The 22,871-nt window shown below is 40.9% G+C and overlaps 1 protein-coding gene across 1 annotated transcript in view; it reads right to left on the reverse strand.

Moving 5' to 3' along the window:
- polr3a (polymerase (RNA) III (DNA directed) polypeptide A) overlaps nt 1–22,871 on the reverse strand; it is a 44,100-nt gene that overhangs the window by 829 nt on the left and 20,400 nt on the right. Inside the window, 14 exon segments of the mRNA XM_034107177.2 lie at nt 36–168; nt 253–384; nt 2,297–2,461; nt 2,651–2,815; nt 3,713–3,805; nt 3,908–4,001; nt 4,216–4,386; nt 6,554–6,636; nt 6,738–6,824; nt 8,708–8,821; nt 14,775–14,878; nt 14,881–14,944; nt 15,812–15,949; nt 16,437–16,555. Of these exon segments, the coding sequence (XP_033963068.1) occupies nt 36–168; nt 253–384; nt 2,297–2,461; nt 2,651–2,815; nt 3,713–3,805; nt 3,908–4,001; nt 4,216–4,386; nt 6,554–6,636; nt 6,738–6,824; nt 8,708–8,821; nt 14,775–14,878; nt 14,881–14,944; nt 15,812–15,949; nt 16,437–16,555 (1,662 nt within the window).

Raw genomic sequence — 22,871 nt, forward strand, 5'->3', positions numbered from 1 at the left:
AGCTCTTTCCACACAGAGATGAAGCATGTCTTTACCACAGACTGAGTCCTTTTGTCCGAAGTACGCGGCATCGAAGAGATGATCAGCTGTTTTCTCGAAGGAGGCCAGCATGAGGACACTCTCCTTCATTTTGGCTAAACCAAACCTGGTGATTCCCAGTATCTCCCCCTGAATGGATAGAAAAACAGATTGCACACATTTGAAAAGGCTTCTTACACTAGGAAGATATATCAGTATTTGGACTGGTCATACCTTGTAGGACATGAGATCTCCTAGAAGCATGACGTGGCGCCGGTCAATGCTCATTCCATGGTTCGACATAGTGTACTGAATCTCATTTATGATGGTGGATCTGGCCGCCTCAATACCCAAAGTCTTCTCCACCTAGAATGAATACAAATACAAGCTTGTAAGCACAAGATAAATGACCCCAGTCAGTTTAGTGAAGGCCATTTAACATTCTGCTTCAAAGACTGACTCGACCATTTACATAGAGATGAGGATACGCTTTTAAAAATGCATCTTTTTTTTATCTCATGCATTCCGAGCCACAAACTTCCATCCAAAAGAATACGGATTATTACACCGGTCTTACACCGCAAAGATAGGGAGAATATCAGCAGCAGCATCAGCCAAACATTCTGCCTCAGACTTTAAGAGGTTATTTATTTCATTTATCAGTAGAGCCACTGAGCGAGGCAGCCCCAGGAGAAAGTGTTAGCTAAGCTTTGCAGGCTACATGTTTTTGTTTATATTCCATTTTTCATCTGACAGGGAAACAGAATAGCAATGAGCAGGAGGGCAGATGTGGAACCAAACAAAGGACTCTTAACTAGGGTTGGGTATCGTTTGAATTTCCACGATTCTGATTCCGATTCTACTTTTCGATTCCGGTTCTTAACGGTTCTCAATTCCGATTCTTTGAGGGGCAGGGTAAAAAAATGATACATGCTTCTTCCACCAATTTTTTTTGTAATATTCACATTAATCAGTCTGTTTATATTCACTGCTATGTAACTGTAACCTGAGAACCACTGAAGCTACAACAGTGGGTTAGGGTCCAACTTTGAAAGGAACCCCCCCCCCATTTAAAAACAGTTCTTGTTGAGAAAAACAAGCATCTGCCTTCTCAGGAATACCGGGAAGAAATGTTTGAACATTTTGAAGTAAAATGCTTCAATCTGGTGCACTTTAAGCAGAATTACTAGAGACTAGATCTAGGGGGTACAACTCTAAACACCCATATGAAAAAGATCGGTTTACATTTTAATAATCAAATAAGTATGTGAACATAACTAATAACCCATAGCCAATAACAAATACATGTAACGTATTTTATTTGTGTTGTTTATTCATCTTATTTAACTTTTTTATTTATGCATATTTTTTTATCTCTCCAGTTTAAAACGATATGTCTGGTTTACTGTCCTATATTTTACATTGGAATGATTTCAAACCTGTTTTATCCCAATAATTATAAAGGAGTGCCTTGGAAATATGTGTTTACATAAATTGTGACCAAACCGTTTGAACTTAGACTAAAGTGAACTATCTAAAACACTGAGTCCTTTACCTCACTGAGCTGTAGTTATCAGCCTCAGTCTGACTGGAGAGGACTCTCCTCCACCTTGTTGGAGAAACATCTTCTTCTAATATCCGTTAGAGCAGCTAGCACCAGATTGTAATAACTGCGCCGGTACCGGTGCACCCTCCCTCTCTCCCTCGCTCACTCGCACTTTGGCTGTGAGCTGCGGGCGCCAGGTAAACCAACATCCCCCATTTTCATCACTTGCAGCGCCCATCGTACAGCAAATTAAAAGTGTAACCGGGATGAAAAGGGTGTTACATTTACTTAATTATGAATGTTGTTACATCAAGGCCGAAAATTAGGATGAGCACCAACGGTCAAAACTATTTTTTCCCCTCCCAGAGCTGTCAGTGCAGCGCTTCCACAGATCTGGCGCCCTAGGCGAACATCTAACGCCAGTGCAACGGGGCGGCCCTGGTCCCAGGTTACGCTGTAGGAAGTGTAGGTACAACGCTACATTTCCCGCCCCGCCGCAGTCATACAGTAGGGCAGGCTACGGAGAGCGGCGAGAAACATTTCCTCAGGCATCGAAAAGCGGAACCGAAATTCACATTTCTAAATGATGCCGTTGGAATCGAAATGTTGGAACCGGTTCCGGTTCGGAAGAGTAGGGTTGGGTACCGAGAACCGGTTCCGAACCGGAACCGGTTCTCGGTACCCAACCCTACTCTTAACCACCTCTGGCTCTACATCTCTGTTTGCAGATACCTCATATGTGTTGTTTGAAGTAGTCTTGCTTCCTTTCACTCCATGCGTTGCCATGACAGCCCTCAGGTTGTCCCCCTCCACCAGGAGCTTGTACATGGTCTTGGTGCTCTGTTCGTCGATGTGAATCACAGCTCGGGAAACTTCAGGTATCCCTTGAACCACCACCTTTCCAATTGAGAAATAAAAAACATGAACTCTACTTTTCAACACATTTTGGAGCATCACGTGAATTAAGATCCAGCACAAAACATAAATAAGCCTTCAGTGTGCGGAGTGAGTACTAATCAGGGCTTTGGAAACTGATTTCTAGGTCAAGAAATCTAATTGAGAATGTGGAGAAAAGCAGATTATCACCTTAGGAAGTTCCCCTTTTAATTGCTGCAGCACGTAGTACATGGAGCTTTTGTTGTTTTCTCGCGGAGACACACACACCACCGCCTCGCCGTGCACAGCGATGTCTCCCGGCTTCACCCGGAGTTTGGACATGCAGATGGAGTAACGCACTGTTTCCGCATTTACCTGGAAGAAAAACACGAGAAATCTGAGGCAAAGCATCCATTTGTTATTCTTTAAACAAAACACAAGCACTTCGGATAATGTGACACTCCAAAACAGAAAGCCATCAAACAGTGAGAGGAAGAAAGACATTGGTGCTTCATCACAGGCTCTTTGTTTTAACTCCAAAATCAATACAATTGAAATGAGTCTTTAGGGTGACTTACAAAATCTGTCCAGGGACTACAGATGAAAAATAGCTTCTTGAATAACTGGCACATTTACAGAAATGTTGATTAATGTGCACTGTCCCTGTTGATAGGGTTCACTATTCTCTCTCTGGACCCAAATGATTGTGTCACTATGACAACAGTATTACAAAATAAATGAATACCCACATAAAAAGGTGCATTTCCCCTTGTAAATGTGTCCTCCCCCGTGTGTTTCCATAGATATCCAACTGTTCCTTCAAGAGCCCCGAAAGAGTAGAATTGCCAGGAGACATCAAGCATGTCCCCTGGTGAGGTTTACGTCCTGTTTAACTCTAAAATATGTATCTGTGGCATGCTCAGATGTAGAAGTGAAAAAAGACATCTTGAAAAGTTGAGAAAACCAACCCTGTAATATCAGTTACACTCCAATATCTATATTTGGATCGTCAACATTTTCTTATTCAATAACTTAACTCAATTTCCAAATGTTATCCTCTTAACAATAACAACATGGTTCATTACTGGAGAAAAAAAGGTCTAGCAGGGCGAGTTGTGATGTCTCCATGGTCCCAGATTAAGCAATTACTGTGGTAAACACTGTAATCATGGGTAGATAAACTCGAGCTGTTTTTAATCAGTGTGGAAGTGGGCATGCATTTGGAATATTGTGACACTGTGCTACTAAAAATAAAAAGATAATGGGTGGTACCTCCAGGCGCAGCAGCCTTATTCTCTCAAGGGACAGTTTCACCAGGATGAAGCAGTCGTCGGGTAGAAAAACCTCTTCTATGTACTCGGATATCTAAACAGAACAGGAAGAGACCGTGGCTTCATTACAGCACTTCAACATGTTCGCACACCTGTGAACAAAATGATGTATAAAATATGCATGCGGTTGGAATACCTCTCCTAGAAGTGTTTTCTCGATTCTCCCCTTCACCAGCCGGGCAAAGTCAGCGTCTTCGTCCACATCCAAATGAGCCGTGATTATAGGGGTGCTGAGTGGTGAGGAGAGGGCTACATTAGGGATGTGTATACATTACTGTGACACAGAGACGATGCTGTAGCCCCGCACAGCTTATTCTGCTAAGTGCCCTAATTCAGTTTCTAACCCATTGACTTAAGAAGGAACTGCTTAATTAAAAGTGAGCAGGAAATGTCAGACAAAAGATCTGCTTCCTCTCTCTTCTCTGCCGTTATTATCTCTCAAACCTGATGTTCTTTGATGCATTGATGATCTCTTTGATGCGAGGCACCCCCAGAGTGATGTTCATGGACGCCACACCGGCGAAGTGGAAGGTCTTCAGGGTCATCTGAGTGCCGGGCTCTCCGATGCTCTGGGCACAAAGAGCTCCCACCGCTGAGCCCGGCTCCATCTGAGCTCTGCACGGGGGAAAAAACACAAGAAAAGGAAACGTTACCAAAGCTAATGAATGTACTGTGTGAATGCACATTAATCATAGAATATCGTTTAATTGTAAAACACATTTTTTGATTTAACTAAGAAATCATATTTTTAAAACTAACAAAAACAATTATCAAGTGAAAATGTGGTTTCAAATGTAGCATAAGCCGTGTCAGCACAGTTTAACATAGCAATGGCTTTCTCTCAACAGGAGGGTTTCATGTCAGGACCTTGAAGGTTAGAAGAAGAAGAAGAAGAAGAAGAAGAAGAAGAAGAAGAAGAAGAAGAAGAAGAAGAAGAAGAAGAAGAAGAAGAAGAAGAAGAAGAAGAAGAAGAAGAAGAAGAAGAATTGGGAGGGATGAAACCCTCTTTAATGGTCACACATGCAGAGCACACAGATGTGTTCTCTGCTTTTAACCCACCCTAGTACCAGGAGTCTAGCACTAGGAGCAGTAGGCACGTAGGGGTGTAACGGTACACATACCCGTACCGAAATTATTCGGTACGGGCCCTTCGGTTCGGTACACGTGTGTACCGAAGTGTACCGAACGAATATAACGTTAAACGTAAAAAAAAATTGAGAACGTGAACAACTTCTTGGAAGTAATCTCAGGTGCTGCGTCGCAGCATTCAGAGTAATTTGCTCCCATTGTGTTCAACGCGTCAGAGCGACCAAGTCATTTCATTGGACGAGCTGGTCAGAGGGATGCGTTCAAATGTAGTCAGTAATTTGAGGAACTGTCGAAATGGCGAACGCAGATAAAGTTGAGCTCGAAAATCCTCCAGCATCATTGAAGTCTCCAGTTTGGGAACATTTTGGTTTCACAGTTACGTACAAGGATGACGGACAAAGACAGGTGGACCGAACCAAAGCTGTTTGTCGGCATTGTTCAACTAAAATTGGTTACGCGGCTGGCAATACATCAAACTTGCACATGCACTCATTTGAAAAGGCATCACCCGAACGTGAATATCACCGGTACCAAAAGAGTGAAGTGCAAACCCAACTCCCACTAGCATTTAAGCTTCCACCACTCGCAAAAACTTCAGACCGAGCCAAAGCTATTACAAACGGCAAATATCCTTATGCTGCCATATTAGCAAAGCGCTACCTGGCTGTATCTGCTACTAGCTCTGTCCCTAGCGAGAGGGTGTGTTCTCCACAGCAGGAGACATTGCTAGTGCCAGCAGATCTGCCCTTTCGGCAAGCAATGTGGACAAGTACATTTTTCTTTAAAAAAAACATGAAAATACAATGACAAGCAAGTCATTATGTCTAACTGGCTGCTTAGGTACTAGTACAGTACAGTTCAAATACAGATTATTTCAGTTCATCGAAAAGCTGCACCTTAATGTTTATTTTATTTATATTTATTTGAGTGAATATTCATAGTTTAATAATAATTAAAAACCCAAAACTAATAGTTTATGTTTTGTGAGTACTAGTACAGTAAAGTTCAAATACAGATTATTTCAGTTCATCGAATTCTGCACCTTAATGTTTATTTTATTATAGTTTGTATTTATTTGAGTGAATACATTATTTACAGTTTAATAATAATTAAAAAAAAATATGTTATGTTTTGTGATGATTTTTTCGGCTGTACCGAAAACGTACCGAACCGAACCGTGACCTAAAAACCGAGGTACGTACCGAACCGAAATGTTTGTGAACCGTTACACCCCTAGTAGGCAGCTATTGTACAGCGCCCAGGAAGCAATGGGAGTGAGGGGGGATGTCCGGTGCCTTGCTCAAGGGCACCACAGCAGGGCAGGAGGTGAACTGGAACCTCTCCAAGTAGCAGTCCACACTCCATATTTAGGTCTGGTCGGGGACTTGAACCGGCGGCACTACTGCTCACAGTCCAAGCCCCTACTGACTGAGCCACTGCCGGACCTGTAGCTAAACTATACTGTACTAAATACTGTTGTAACTTTAATCAAACCCACATCTTTATTCTTGACCACTTTATGCAGTGACTGGCAAGGTGTGCGCAGTGAGAAAATAAGCAGCGTTTTAGTCTTTGCAGTCTATTTCAGTCACTGTAAAAGCGTCACTTTGAATGCGTTCCAGGAAAAACTGACTGGAAATGTTTGCCATTAACTTCATATTTCAATGAACCACAGAAAACGGGAGTCTTGTACCTCATGTACTTGTTCCTGCAGGTTTCAAGGAACTTCTCCAGCTGGGTGGGGGTTATGCGGTCCAGCTGATAAAGCACTTTTGGCTGCACAACAAAGGTGGGAAGACAAGCAATGAAATACAGATGTAGTTGAAGGACATTGCTGTATTAAACACATTCATTAACAGTGTGTGATGCCTGTTAACCTCGCTGGTGCCATTGTCGTTGATGCCGTATTTGTCTCTGGTCTTTTTGATCCGTTCTGAGATGTTCTTCGCAAATTTCCTTATCTCCTACAGTTCAGGGAAGACAATTCAACAATTTCAGAGGATAATCTCTCAATAAAAACAATTACCCAAGTGCGTGCTGCTTGAAACGATACACGGTCATGCAGTTGTTAGAAATGACAGTAAATCAAATGCAAACACCCAGTAGTTCACATTGAACCATCTCTTTGAAAATAAAACATCAGCAGTGTTTTAAAGAGAGCACTCAAAGCTTACAAATCAGCACAAAAAAGGCAACAGTGGGGTAATTTAATTATTATCAATCTGTTTGAGTTCTTGTTGACACGCCATTCCTCGGGTCGTTAAAGCACACTCCATCATGCTCGGTCACTATACCTCCAGGTACTTCTTTGAGCCTGTGTCAGTTAACTCCTTCACGAAAGGGGGGAAAGGTTCACATGAGTTACTCCCAGCTCACAATTATCTGCATGTAACTGGCTTTGACTTCACATGATGAAATGTTGACGCTAAGAATTTAACCCAAGGCAACCGTTTTTCTAAAGGCCGCCTAATAACCTTTCACAAGACGTCCTCATTAAAGCACACGGTCAAAACAAACACTTTAATTTATGTTTTTGTGCTTATGAATGTTTGCTGACCGAGGGAGGTGTAATGATTATTTCTCTGCTTCGTCTACTAGAGATGTAACGATCCATCTTAGCTAAATGAAGTATCGATTTAAAATCAATAATCTATTATCATTGTGAAATGTGGCACTTTATAGTGAACAGAAGGTTTATTTTGAGTCTTTCAAATACCGCTTTCAAATAGACAAATCCTATTTAAATTACTTTTGGGAGTTGATATAAATGTAACTGAATCTGTTAAAAGACATGATATAGACAGCAGCCCCGAATTAAATTGAAATATTTGTCAACCTTTATAGTTCCAGAAAATAGCATTTTTTTTAAAAATCGTTAAAATACTATATTATGATGAAACTTGTGCTTAATCCAGTCATCACTTCAGAAAACAAATATACAAAAAAAACCCTAAAAGTACCGGTAAAAAACCTAAAAAGCACATGAGTTGAAGGTTGCATCACTGTTAGGATACACTCGACATCCTGTGCCCTTGTACAATAAACCCTGTAAGATTTATTCTAACAACATTTATTCTTTATTCCTTAAGTATCCTTGTGTTGTATTTGCTGAAATAATTGTTGTGTTTCCTGCAGTAGGAAGGTCTTCTTTTGCATGGCATGTTTATCAAGGAACAGGAAATGCTATATTATTACAATATTTTCTAAAACAGCAAGCAAGATTTATCAATCCGTGTGAATTTAAAAGCATAACATCACAGCTTTATCCTTAAATCCTGCACACTGAAAGTTCAACATGTTAGATCTCCTTTCACTTTATGAGTGACTGCTCTGGAGGAAGCACAATGTGCTAAATTCTCTAAGGAGGTAGTCTTCTCGGCCTTGTAAATTTTTAAGTGGATCCGTCAAAAACCTTCACTTAGAATAGATGGTTTATAATCACTAAATGGAAAAAAAAACCTTGGAGAATTGTTGATGCAGATGCAAATCTTTGATTGAATTTCTTAACTTTCTCACAAATGTTAAACATTTGCGCATTTCCTCATGAAGTCGTAAGCTTAGAATATTAAGATTGCTGAAATAAACATTTGGGAGATTGTTTATCATTGAAATAAGCTGTGAGCTCTAACAAAGAGTGCTACCTGCTACTCTACACTTCGAAGAAGGGAACCACTTTACCATGGGAGTTTAGCTACTTTCATTTGGCAAACTGTGTGTCCAATTAACCGCTTATCCACGATGGAAGTGAAGGTGAACAGAATCCTAAAGTTTAGATCACTGAGTGCTTTTCAGAAATATAAAAGAAAATAGAACTTTGAAAGAGAGCACACTACTGTGATGAGGTTACCTCCAGGAAGACGTCTTTGCAGCACAGGAAGTCGGTTCTCTTCATGATGGCATCAGCTGTGAGGACCAGCTCGTTCTGACTGAGCGCGGGCTCCTTTGGACACGCATAGATCGCCTGAGGGGAACAGAAGGGGGTTGTTAGGAGGAAAATGCACTCACCGACTCCCAGCACAATCTCTTGGTTATGAGAGTGTGTTACGAGTTGCAGTAGTTCCGATTACATCTTCAAATAATCATTATGATCTCAATTCACTGGAGCTGTTTTCTTTAAAAAGGTATATAGGCAGGGGTGCACATAACTGGTACGCAGGTACGCGGCAAAAATCTGAATTACGTAACGTCACTTGTGTCACACACTGGAGAACTGCCCAAAATCAGCTGATCACAACGTTCACGCTCTGTGGTCAAGCTGCTGCAGTTCTATTTACAACAAAGTGGAGTGAAACACACAGCTGCAAACTTCCTCAGGGTGTTAATGGAAGAGTTTGAAATCAGACAGAGGTGGAAGAAGTTCTCAGATATTGTACTTGAGTAAAAGTAGAAGTACCAGAGTATTACTCTGTTACAATAAAAGTCCTGCATTCAAAATGTTACTCAAGTAAAATTAGAAATGTATTATCATCAAAATATAGTTAAAGTACAAAAAGTAAAAGTATTCATTGTGCAGATTGGTCCATTTCAGAATAATATATATTATATGTTTTGTAATGACTGATCATTAAAGTGTTCTCAAAGCGGGTAAAGGTGCAGCTAATTTTACAAATTAGATCAAAGTAAAGTACAAATATCTCAAAATTGTACTTAAGTAGAGTACTTGAAGAAGTGTACTTAGTAACTTCCCACATCTGAAATCAGATATGACTTCAAGTCAAGTGATAATTTCCTTAGTATTGATCCTTCCACTTGGCCTCAGGAAATGCAAGAACTTCACAGTTTTGGAAACAAGTTTTGGAGAAAGCAAATCGGAGGCTTAAAAAGAGACAGGGAGGTGCATCTTCATCATCTTCATCATCTAGCATGCAAGAAGTGTAAATAGAGGACAGTTAAGGAGACACTGAGGAGGACCACGCTTCGTGTGTGGTGAGTACCAAACGCTGTCTCCTGGTACTCATCTGAGTAACTCTCTAAAAAAGTTATGTGCACCCCTGTATATAGGGCTACAAGCAGTGGCGACTGGTCATTAGGGGCAGATGGGGCACAGCCCCACCTAGTGTCAGCAGAAAGTATAAAAAATAATGATTAAAAAATATATATATATAAAATATATTTGAAGATCATGTTTAATCATCTGATTCGTCTGTACATTGCTGTTTTAGTATGTGTTATTCTAATTAGTGTCTACAGTGTGTGCCTATTGAGCTGTTTAGAGCCATGTGGGACCAAACCTGATCATGCCCCTCCCTCTCACTGTCTAAGTGAACGGTGACTGTAAAAACTACACTGCGCATGCTCAGAGTATTTTCCTATTTAATGTGTGTGGCAAAAAAATAATGACCATAGGGGCAAAGAGCTGCCATCCCCACCATACGTCATCTCACATCATTCAGAGCTGATTGGCTGTAAGTACGTGTGCCGCAAAAAGTGTGGTGTATGAACAGGAGACGAGACGCGTCCTAAAACCAGGAAGTAAGCTGCGCATGGCTTCCCTCCACAAAAAAGCAATGAGAATTTTTCATAGGATTTTAGAAAATAGCTCGAAATAAGATCTGTGGGAAACGTACCCGTTAGATAAATGCATGTTTTGTTCAGCCGGATAATATCCACATGTCTACCCTACTTTTATCATTTTTTAATCATAAATCTAATCGATTAGATTTATGATTTTTGAAACTACAAGAAGATAAGGAGGACTTTTACAAAAAAGTAATAGAGATTTGTGTCCAGAAGGATAGGCAAATGGACTTCATCTTCAAGTCAAGGTAAGACCACCATTTTATTGAAAATGGGATCTTACTAAGAGAGAACAATTCAATATTTAAATGATAAAATACTTTTTTTTGGGTATCCTTTTGTTGAACTGTGTTTAAAATTAATCGAAGCATCAGACTAAAAAAGCTTTTGAAAATAATATTAGATTTAGATTTAGGTCCAAATATAATATTTGTAAACCTGAAGAGTCAGTGCCAGTGCCTCACCAGCCATGAACCTCACTGCAGGAGCTTATATATAGACATCTAAGTTTTTTGTGCCCCACCACTTTTGTACATATAAAAACGCCACTGGCTACAAGTGCTTGTACCATTACATGCAACCCAGTCTCACTAGTCATGAAATGTAATCTATTGATTCGTGTCACACAGAACGATTTTAAAAGCAATGTATTTATATTGGTAGTATGTTTCGTGCCTGCTCCAAATAATAACAAATTAGAAGGAATTTTTTTTTAAATAAATAAAGATTTCAGTATTCTGAGCCCCATTTCTTTTCCTCACGGACGGCAAAGAAGTCCGACATTATACAATTTAAAATAAAAACAATAATCGTGGCTTGATATTGAGCAAGAAAATGTTTTTATGAACCACACAGCTTCCGGTCTTCCACGACCCGACCGGACAAAAGACATGGTGCAGGCACGAAACATACTACCAATAGAAATACGTTGCTTTTAAAATCGTTCTGTGTGACACGAAAACAATTGGAAAATCGTATGGGTGAACACGAATCAATAGATTAAATTGTATTTTGTGACTAACACGAAATTCCGTGAGACTGGGGGTGTACATGTCATCAAGGATAGATGGATGGTAACTGCCCTACTATAATGGGATACATTATAGACAGATGGAGGACAGACAGAAATGCATACACATTTAGGCCTGTCGCGATAATCGATAAATTGACTTATGGTACGATAAATAAAAAATGGACTCGATAACTTTTCTGAGCTTGATAAATTGCCCTTTACATGCGTGTTAGTTTACATAAGGATGTGCCCAGCATTTTTAGCCAGGAGCGCTGTGGCTGCCGGCCCGGTGCGCTGTGAGGGGCGGGGATCACACACAGCCCATGACACAGCCAGGTCAGGACACTCCGCGTGCAGCAGCCAAATTAATAATATAGAGACAAGCAGGAGACAACGTGTGACTTACTTGAGAGGAATTTGAAGTTAAATGGAATTGGTTGCAAAACCTAATACTACATCTCCGGTGTGGGAATATTTTTGGATTTAAGCCAAATCAACGAGGCGAACCTACGGACTTGAATGAGCCGGGCGGTGTGTCGCATTTGTTTTAAAAAGGTAGCAACAAAAGCTAGCAATACGACCAACCTTAAACTGCACCTGAAAAACAACCTACCCATTTCGTTTTTCCCAGCTGGGAGCAAACACGGCAGCTGGAGATGGAGAGCCCCCACCTTCCCTACAGTTTGCAATCAAAGATGCATTTGCCCGACAAGCAAACATGTTGGTGTTCCATGTTCGAAATCCTTGAAATACAGATTTGGATATGGCCTGTTGAGGCATCTTGGTCTTTGTATGGACAGTGGACTGTACACTTGACTGTTGTTTTAAGGAGTTTTTTTTTTTGCTTGTGACACAATGTGTGCTCATATTTATTTATTTATTTATATATATATATATATATATATATATATATATATATATATATATATATATATATATATATGAGAGAGAGCTCTGTTTTCCAGCCTGAGTCTATTTAATGGTTGTGTGTGATTTTAATGAAATTGTTATAATTAAATGTATTTGTTTTATTATTATATATTTGAATATTATTTCACATTTCATTTTAATGTTGAATGTTCAATACAAAGTCATGTTTGAAAGGATGTACTTAATTATTATTATTATTTATTATTATCTATTATCATTATGTCAGTCGTCTAAAATGGTCTTACAACGGGTACCCGACAATATTTTCGTTTATCGCAATGATTTCCGGGAAAATGTATCGTCCAACAAAATGTATTATCGTGACAGGCCTATACACACACATTTATTATTATTTTATTGTACAACACAAGTAGGGTTGCAAAATTCCAGGAATTTTCAAAAATGGAAATTTCCATGGGAATAAACTGGGAATTTTCTAAATTGAACGTTGGCTCTTCATAGGGAACTGAAATATAGTTGGGGGAAAGTATATTTTAGCATAATCTTGACTAAAACAAACAGATGCCATTCAAGTACACTTGAATATCCATGCCATAGCACACTGTTTACTGCATGGCTATTGAGACCACACCCCCTACAGGCACTGTGCATTCCTCCATCACATGCACAGATGAGTAATATTGAACTCAACATTCCTGTTTACTTCTTCAATGAAACAAATAATTGTTCAATAAAATAATTAAAACTTGTTCTGTTCTACTTTAAAAATAAATAAAAAAAATCTGTTGAAATGTCATGTTTTTGTTTAATTTTGCATTGAATATTTCCAAAAATCCCCCAGCTTAACTTTCCATTGAAACTTTCCGCCCCTTTGCAACCCTAGTCTGAAGTATTGCTCGTATAGAAATGGCTTGTCAATAACAAAATGACATGCAGCAGATGGCTTTTCCTTCAGAGCTCATCATCTCGATCAATCTTCTCTGCAAACATAATCTTGCCATTCATTACCTCTCACTGCGGTAAACACAGGTGTCTTTTGACACTGATTTCTGACTGAAGTCACACAGAAACACAAGGGAAACTACACTATATTTTCCTGAATAGTTATAAAAGGCCAAGTTCTTACATATAAATGGGTGTTCACTTTAAGAAATACAACAGCTTTCTGTTGTATTTTTATAACTGTTATAATTGAACATATGGGTTTTATACTGCCTTGTTTAAACTTTTACTGATGTAAAGAAACCAAACAGCTCCATACAACATTTATAACACAGTTTGTAATAGTCTGCTGTGAAGCCCAGGAGTTTATTTAATGATATAATCGTTTTAAAGATCCTGACTATTTGTGTTGCCTGGGGTCTGAAATGATGAAAGGTTTTTTCAGTAAAAAAGAAACATGATAATGTTTTCACATGAGGAGATTCTCCGCTAATGAGCTGCCTTTTAAAGTTAGCAGTAGGCTTCTCGCGGTGGCATCGGTATATATTAGTGTTACTCACATTTGAAAGGCTTTCCTTATTGAACCAGTGCTATTAGACAGATAGCTTGGGTTTCTATATTAATGTCATACAGGCCTGATGACTGATCTGTCTTTTCTGTGTCTGTTTAGTATGTGTGAGATTGAACTTAGCTCACTTTTGCGGACTATAAGCCGCGACTTTTTTCCCCATTTTTTTTGTACAGCTAACGGCCACTAGGGAACCTCCTAAATCTATGGATTTTACAGGTACAAATTAACCACCTTTAACCACTATGGGCTCTATGACCGGTCCGCGCCCGCCACCTTTAAGGGGCGGGCTCCAGCAGGAAAAGCTGGAGGCCGGAAGGAAAAGAGTGAGACAGGTAGCGCACCAAGTAAAAGTGGAACCGAGAGACAGAACGAGAGCAAGACAGACGGACAATTTAGCTGCTGCGGCTTATATGCAGGTGCGCTTTATAGTACGAAAAGTACGGTCGATTAAAAAAGGAAATCTATTATTTTTTCTCTTAAAATATACACATCTTATAAACCCAGGACCTACTCCACCAGCTGGCTCACTACGCTCCATTTTCTTCTTTTTAGCCTCACAGCAGCTGGGCAGGTTGCTCAGCATAATTAAAGGAAATGTGGCTTCTACCTCTTAGACTCCAACCGTGACCTTCTGGTTTTGAGAAGCCCCATAGACTTTTATGTTTTATTACAAATAAAACAGACTAATTATTCAAAGTGAAGTAGTTTGCAGAGCACATTCATAGACCATGAACTCGAGATACGATATATATAGATATAGACATATGAGACCAAACGAAAAATGAATGAAGGACCATTGTTAGCGATTTATGTCTGCACCAAAAAAATGTATGGGTTTGCACATGTGTTTGTGTACAGTTTGTGGGGGTGTGTGTGCAGGGAGGCAAGGACGCATCAGACGTGGAGGATCCTAAGGTTGAGGAAGATAAGAAACAGCAGATGAAAGAGATGAAAATGCCAAGTCGAGCGAGGAAAGCTCACCCGGATGTTGTCTAGGACTCTCTGAAACTCCAGCGGCTCGTCTTTCCCCTCCATGTCGGTTGGGTCGAGACCATCGCCGCCATAAATAAACTGGATGATGTCGCGGTGGAGCTGCGTACTGTCAGGTCGTACTGTGAGCACAGATCTTCCAGGGACTTCACCAGACGCCTCTGTCCAAGCACAGGCAGGAACACAAAAAGAAATCATGGTGACATATCTCAGAGACATGAAAGAAAGGCACCATCTGCACTGACGTAAAAGTATATTTACATTCAGACAAATGTGTGAAAATAAATGAGATGCAAACTTCTTCTAAAAGTGTTCAAGCATCTTATTTGCATGTTTGGAGACAAACCTGGATTAATTGAATGAAAAAAGTTCTCATTATAATGCAGAAATGCAAAATATTCACAAACTCCAGCTCCCAGATGTGCTGCTTTTCAGTGTTTTGTATATTTTAAATGTAATATCTTTTGGGGTTTGGACAGCTGGATAGACAATTATTCTTTGGAAGTCTTTCCTTTTTTAAATTTAGACCAATATTGGTAAAATGGTTATGACCGCAGTGAGGAACAAAACGTATGTTTAGAGCCAATTAATGCCATCTTGGCTCAACACTACAAGTGGCCCCCTTTCACATTGTTTTCACATTTTTGTTTTATTTAATACCCTGAAGACAGCTTGTGCATCTTGTGATCGCCATTTCCTCTATTTTTGCTACTTTCCAATACTACAGACTAAATGGTAAGAAAATATTACCATGGCAATGCAATGTAAGATGAATACAACCATAAGTTCCAGCCCAATGACTCATTTTATTTGTCAAGAACCCTTTTTCTTTTCACAAATGTACTTGCATCACATCATATATAACAGTTATGAATATATGTTGTAGAGTGAATTACGCCCCACTATTACCGCCCCATACATACGCTTGTAATACGTTTTTGCGAGACATTTCTTTTATTCAAAGAATCATTTGTGAATAGGTGCTACTACTTGCAGGATTTAATTGGAAATAAATCATCAGGCGTTACCTGCATAGATCCGGTCTCTGCAGTCTTTACAGCAGTGTCCACCAGACCCTCTCGGCCAGCCATGGTGTGGAAGAAAAACTCTGTGGGGGTCAGGCCGGAGTAGAAGCTGTCAGCCACAAAGCCTTTAGCAGCAGGCAGCTGTGGAGAAATGATTGTGAAGCCTTAATATTCCAGAAAATGGTAAGTGTATCTACAGTTATTTCTGTTATCCAGTTTCTATACATTTTGTTTTTACTCTTCTGAATTACATAGAAACAAAATGTATACATAGAGACGAAACAGTGATTACCATCAGTGCACTGAGGATTTTTGATTTAGCCAATCAGTGGCTGTGATTATATAATGACAAACCAAACTACCAAAAGAAAAATCAATGTCAAGGCCCTTCAAAGCCTGTGTGAGAGCTGGAAGAGGCCCCCTGTTGTTGTGATCCCATTTCAGAATATTAATAATTCAATGGAAAAAACACATAAAGCCTCAAATAACAGCCATTCAATTCAAAGAAAAAAAGAAACCATTTTATATAACAGCAGAATAATTCAGAATACAACGTGTATAACACCTTGGAGTATCAATCATAGGTATCAATTAGCACAGTCATTTAAATAAAGAAATTGGATCTTACTTTGGAGTGCTTTTCAAAGTGAGGCAGGGAGCGATTCTCAAAACCGTCAGGGACTCGAGAGCCACTTATGGCCTGCTGGCCCACACAGGCAATCATCTGAGAGATATTAATGAAAGACCCTGAACGTATACAGAGCGGAAATGTTACATATAGAACAAAAACAAATGAATAATAATCTAAATAAGAGTAACAGAACACAGGCAGATATTCCTAGTTATGCATCTACTTGCACAAAAGACTATTGTTGACATTGCACATGTTTACCGCAGTTTTCAAGGGCCACTTGGGCGCCCTTTATGGTCACTTCTATGTTTAAATACAGGGATTGGAACATGTAGGAGAATAATGCGCTCGCTTGTGAATAGACTACAGCAAAGGCCACACTGTTTGGCCTTAATAGAAAACAGTTTTCCCTGATGAAGAGCTTTTAACTCTACACTGTTGTTTTCCCTCAGCCACAGCTAAAAGGGATACATATTTTATTGCAGCTCATTACTTTGAATCTTACATAAAGGACACAGTCATCTGAATAAAGACTTGTTTTAATATTCTAATACCCACTGTTCACTGAAAATGTTTTGGATAAACCTCCCTGTGGATATTTCTCAAAATAAATTCAGTGTTTACATTATTAAGAGGCTGAGCATTATTCTGCTGGGAGTTTGTTATTAGAGAAACAAGGCTTTGACCGGTTAAGAGTTTCTGTGGAGCCACATATGAAGCCATTTCTGTGTTTGTTAAGATACATGTTTTTTGAGTCACTATAGGTGGTGGGCGTGTCATTGCATTGGGGTGGTGACGTTTGTGTTTATATCCGGTTGCTTTTACCTGTGCAGGTGGCAATAGATGGGGGAGTGAGCGAGAGAAGGACAATTTTTGTTGGCACGCCGCAGGCACATACAAGGAGATACGTACATTCATATGGAATATTGCATTTTTGGAAAGCAAATAAAAGGTCAAACGCATACTGTGTTGGAAAGACTGAGTTTTTGCGCGTCCACAGTGTTTTTTCTCTTGTTTAGTCCCTCGCGGCACTTGGTTTAAGATTACTGCCGCAATATTAAGTCAACAAAAAAGTTTGTACCACAGCGTGGATCTACGGAAAACGAAGATATATACGGAGATTCCTAGGATCGATCTGGACGCTGTGGAATTAAAAGGAACATTGTGTGCTGTGTTCGCCGCTGTATTGGAGAGCGGATTAAGGAAACTTCAGCGTACTGCCGGGAGGATAAAGAAGGACTGACGGACCAATCCACACAGCATCAAGAGCGAGGTATGTAACTTCTTCATTCATGCTGTGTAAATGTTTGTTAGAAACACAGTGTGAATAAGTTACTGCTGCGTGTCCATTGGGGACTGACTTGTTGCTTGCGTGTGTTGGTTTGTGCGCTAGAGGTTGCTTATTATCGGCAGCTGTGATATATTGAGCGTTCGGCTGAGTGGATTGGAGCTTGTGGTTGGTGCATTCATTAAAACATTAAAAGAATATGTCAATAAGTGGAGCAAATTCAGATGTCAATGTGGCAAAAATGGATGAAACAAAGAGAGAGTCGATACTCAAGCCAAGGCTTTGGCAAATAAAATGGAAAAGCTTCAAAAGGAACGTCAATCAAAGGTTCACAAATATGAAAAGTGTGATTTAAAACAATGAAGGGTCTCATGCAAAGGGATGACAACACTTTCACAAATACAAAACTCAACTTGAGCATTTAATTCAACTGGTTAATGAAACCACCCTGTTACACAAATCTGTAATTCCTCTTCTTCCTGCAGACGAACAGGAAAAACAAATGTATGGCTTGCCAAGACACTGAAATGCAATAATGGATTTATCGACGATGTCAAGCAATGGCTTTCTGAAACTGGGAGACAACCGAGCAGCACCATTGCACATGTGCCCTCAAATGAGATATCTGATGAACACCAGCAAAGTATGTCTCATGTTTCAAAACACTCTGGGAAAATGTTGAAACTTCCGAAGCACAAGATGAAATAAAACCAAGCGACAGTGTTTCAAACATAGGAAGCATGTGTCTTGCAAGCAGAGCTCTGCTGGAACCAGGTCCCAGTGTTTCAGCTACATCCTCATGCATCAAAGCTGAGGCTGACATGGCCGCTCTCATGGCACAACAAATGTTACTAAAAGACAAGCATGCATTGGATGCACAAGAGGAAGAGCTCAGGAAACAGAAGGAAGAGCTCAGGAAACAGAGGGAGGAACTGGAAATGGAAGTGGAAATAGCCGCATCAAGGGCTAAAATGAATGTGCTAAGACGCTCTGGAAGGTCTCGTGCTGCAAGTAACGCATCTGTGAGTCCCAATGGCATGAATTCTTATTTGGAAAGGGGACGAAAGGAAGCCACACTCAGTGCTGGAGCAAAAACATTTGTGCCTGACACAAACCAGGCCTACAGGTGGCCAGTCTGATGCACAGTTTTCGCACAGAGAACATGAAGTAGCCAATGGACATCTGCAACATCAAGCCACAAGAATCTCAGAGGCCAATATACATCAAAGTTCAACACAATCACATCCACAGTTACAGCACCAAAGCAATCACCCAGCAGCACTGGCACCAAGCAGCCGTGCTCAGAACCCATTACTTAATGTCTTAGAAAGACAAAATGAATAACATCCATGTTGGTTCAGCAACAGTCTCTTTCTTTTCTGCCTAAAAGAGAAATTCAGATTTTTGATGGCTCTCCATTTCAATACCAAGCATTCATAAGAGCTTTTGAGCACAGCATTGAGGAGAAGACTCACAATCCTAAAGACCGCCTGTATTTTCTCGAACAGTACACCAGGGGGCAGCCTTTGGAGCTTGTCAGAAGCTGTCAGCATATGGCCCATGACAGAGGATATGCCAAAGCAAAGGCTTTGCTACAGGAGCATTTTGTTAATGCACAGAAAATAGTTTCAGCTTACATGGAAAAGGCTCTTTCATGGCAGCCAATAAGAGTAGAAGATGTGCGAGCTCTGCAAGCTTACGGTCTCTTTCTGAGAGGATGCTGCAATGTCATGGAAGAGTTGGAATTCATGTGTGAGTTGAACATGCCTAGCAATATGCTAGCCATCATAAAAAAGTTGCCCTACAAATATAGGGACAAATGGAGAACCCTGGCCTATGACTTACAGAAAAGGCAGGGCCGGAGAGCTACATTCACTGATATTGTTAACTTCATTGAAAGACAGGTGGATATTGTGAGTGATCCACTGTTTGGAGATATACAGGATACTCCACCAGCAGCCAACAAAGATGTGAAGAAAGCTACATTTGAACCTCGTTCAAGGATGAGGGGAAGCAGCTTTGCTACTACTATTACGACAGCCAATAAAGTGGAACCTGGAATAAGAATGAAGGAGAGAGGCTCACTAGATACAAGTGTTTGCCTGTTTTGTGGAGGTGGACATACACTGGATCTGTGTTTTCAACTGGAAAGAAAGGCTCATAGTGAGAAAATCGCTTTCTTGAGGGAACATGGTGTGTGTTTTGGATGCTTGTGTATTGGGCACATGAGTAAAGACTGCAGGAAACGCCTCTCGTGCAAAGTATGCAGTCTGAAGCACCCAAGCATACTTCATATCTACCAGAAAGAGAAAGAAAATGACACAATGCAAGCTAAAGGAAAAGCTGTAAGCAGTGCTCTGATCTCCGTTCAGTCCAGTGGTCTTACAGGGGCCGGTGAGCCAGATTGTACTCTCTCCATAGTGCCCATTCAAGTAAAGTCTAAGAAGGGACATGAAACAATCATAACATATGCCTTCCTGGATCCTGGGAGCTCAGCATCATTCTGCACGGAGCGGCTGATGAACAAACTGAATCTCAGGGGAAGAAGAACAGACATTCTCCTTCGGACAATGGGTCAGGAGAAAATAGTTGGAAGTCACATTGTTTCTGACCTGCATGTGGCTGGATTAGACAGCAGTCATTATTGTGAGCTGCCTGACACCTACACCCAGAAAACTATGCCAGTTCATCGAGGCAACATTCCTCGTCAGAAAGACCTTCAGAGATGGCCACACCTGAAACATGTAATGATTACTGAGATTGATTCAGATGTGGACCTGTTGATTGGAACTAATGTTCCTCAGGCACTGGAGCCATGGGAAGTTATTCGGAGTGTAGACGGAGGCCCATACGCAGTCAAAACTATGCTGGGTTGGACTGTCAATGGACCTCTCAGAGGAGACAGGAGTAGTGAAATGACTTGTGGACAGCCAGATGTCACTGTCAATAGGATATCTGTTGCAAACCTTGAAGATCTGTGGAAGCAGCAGCTAAAAGGCAGATTTCCCTGAATGCAGTCAGGATGAGCAAATGGGACCGTCAAGAGAGGACTGTCACTTTATGGAGTACGTCACAAAGTCTGCTAAGTTGATGGATGGCCATTACTGTATTGGCTTACCTTTAAGGAAAAGGGATGTTAGTATGCCAAACAACAGGAGAGTAGCAGAACAACGTACACTGAGCCTCAAGAGAAGGTTTGATAAAGATGTTTCATTTCATGCTGATTACACCGCTTTCATGAATGACATCCTTTCAAAGGGCTATGCAGAGAAAGTGCCAGTTGTGGATCTGGAACGCAGTGACGGCAGGGTATGGTATATACCACACCACGGTGTATACCACCCAAAGAAGAAAAAGATCAGGGTCGTATTTGACTGTGCAGCTACATTCCAGGGAACATCGCTGAATGCGCAGCTCCTACAGGGACCAGATCTTACCAGCACACTGGTTGAAGTCATGACAAGATTCAGAAAGGAACCTGTTGTACTCATGGCAGACATTGAAGCCATGTTCCATCAGGTTCAAGTACCAGCTGAGGATTCGGATCTGTTGAGGTTTCTCTGGTGGCCAAATGGAGATCATCATCAGAACTTAGAAGAGCACAGAATGGTTGCACATCTGTTTGGAGCTACATCGTCGCCAAGTTGTGCTAGTTTTGCCCTTAGAAAGTGTGCAGAGGACCATCGGGAGCAGTTCAGTCCCAAAGTAATCAACACTGTCCTGCACAATTTCTATGTTGATGATTGTCTAACATCAGTGGTTTCAGAGGAGGAGGCAGTGGCACTCTATCATGACCTTTGTGCACTTTGTGCTCAAGGGGGCTTTCATCTCACAAAGTGGATTAGCAACAGACGTACCGTGCTTGCTGCTATACCTTCAATGGAGAGAGCGAAAGAAGTTAAGGATCTGGACTTGGATAATGACACACTCCCTGTGGAAAGAGCATTGGGCGTACAGTGGTGTGTTGAGTCAGATGTCTTTAAGTTCAAGATCATGATCAAGGACAAACCCATAACCAGAAGAGGGATCCTTTCCATGGTCAGCTCAATATTTGACCCATTAGGAATATTGGCACCTGTGGTCCTATCAGCCAAGATGATTCTTCAAGACTTGTGCAGAAGAGAACTTGGTTGGGATGATATTATACCAGCCTCAGCTGCACAAGAGTGGAACAATTGGCTGAAGGAGCTCTGCAATCTCGAAGAGTTTAAAGTTGACAGATGCCTAAAACCGGTGGATTTTGGGGAAGTGACCTCTGCTCAGCTACACCACTTCGCAGATGCAAGCGAAGACGGCTATGGAACAGTGACTTATCTGTTATTACATAACATCAAAGCACAAGTGCACTGTGTTTTCATTATGGGAAAAGCTAGAGTGGCCCCATTGAAACCAATAACCATCCCTCGAAGGGAATTGACGGCTGCCGTGGTTGCAAGTCGTATGGACAAGATGTGTAGGAAGGAGCTGCAAATGCAACTTAAAGACTTCATCTTTTGGACTGATAGTACTTCCGTACTGAAGTACATCAGTAATGAGACATTAAGGTTTCGAACCTTCGTCGCAAACAGGGTTTCAAAAATACGCAGCGTATCAAATCCATCTCAGTGGAGATATGTTCCCACCGCAAGCAATCCTGCCGACTGGGCTTCCAGGGGAGTCAAAGTGGAAACGCTCCTGAAAGATGACACATGGGTGTCTGGACCTCAGTTTCTCACTGGACCTGAAGAACAGTGGCCTGGGAACCCTGATGGCTCTGAAATGGCACCAGAAGACCCTGAGGTCAAGATAAGTCTGAATGTGAACGCTGTGCAGGTTGAAGAAGAGATGGATGCTGTAACCCGATTGATCAATCACTTCTCTTCTTGGATCCACCTGAAGAAGACAGTTGGTTGGATCCTTAGGTTGAAAAACCTGCTGCTGTGCCTTAGTCGGAAGAGGAAGCAATTGAGTCTGACTCTTGCTCAGTCTGGCTTGCATAAGGAACAACAAGACCGAGAGATGAAAAAGGAAATGCAGACTATCAAGGCTCAGGTGGTCTCCGGTTTTCTTTCTATTGAGGACCTCCGGAAAGCTGAGAAAGAAATGATCTGCTTTTGCCAAAGAAAAAGGTTTCCTGATGAAATTAAAGGCTTGCAAAAGGGAGA

This window comes from Pseudochaenichthys georgianus, chromosome 19, assembly GCF_902827115.2.
Source record: "Pseudochaenichthys georgianus chromosome 19, fPseGeo1.2, whole genome shotgun sequence".
NCBI classification, from domain to species: Eukaryota; Metazoa; Chordata; class Actinopteri; order Perciformes; family Channichthyidae; genus Pseudochaenichthys; species Pseudochaenichthys georgianus.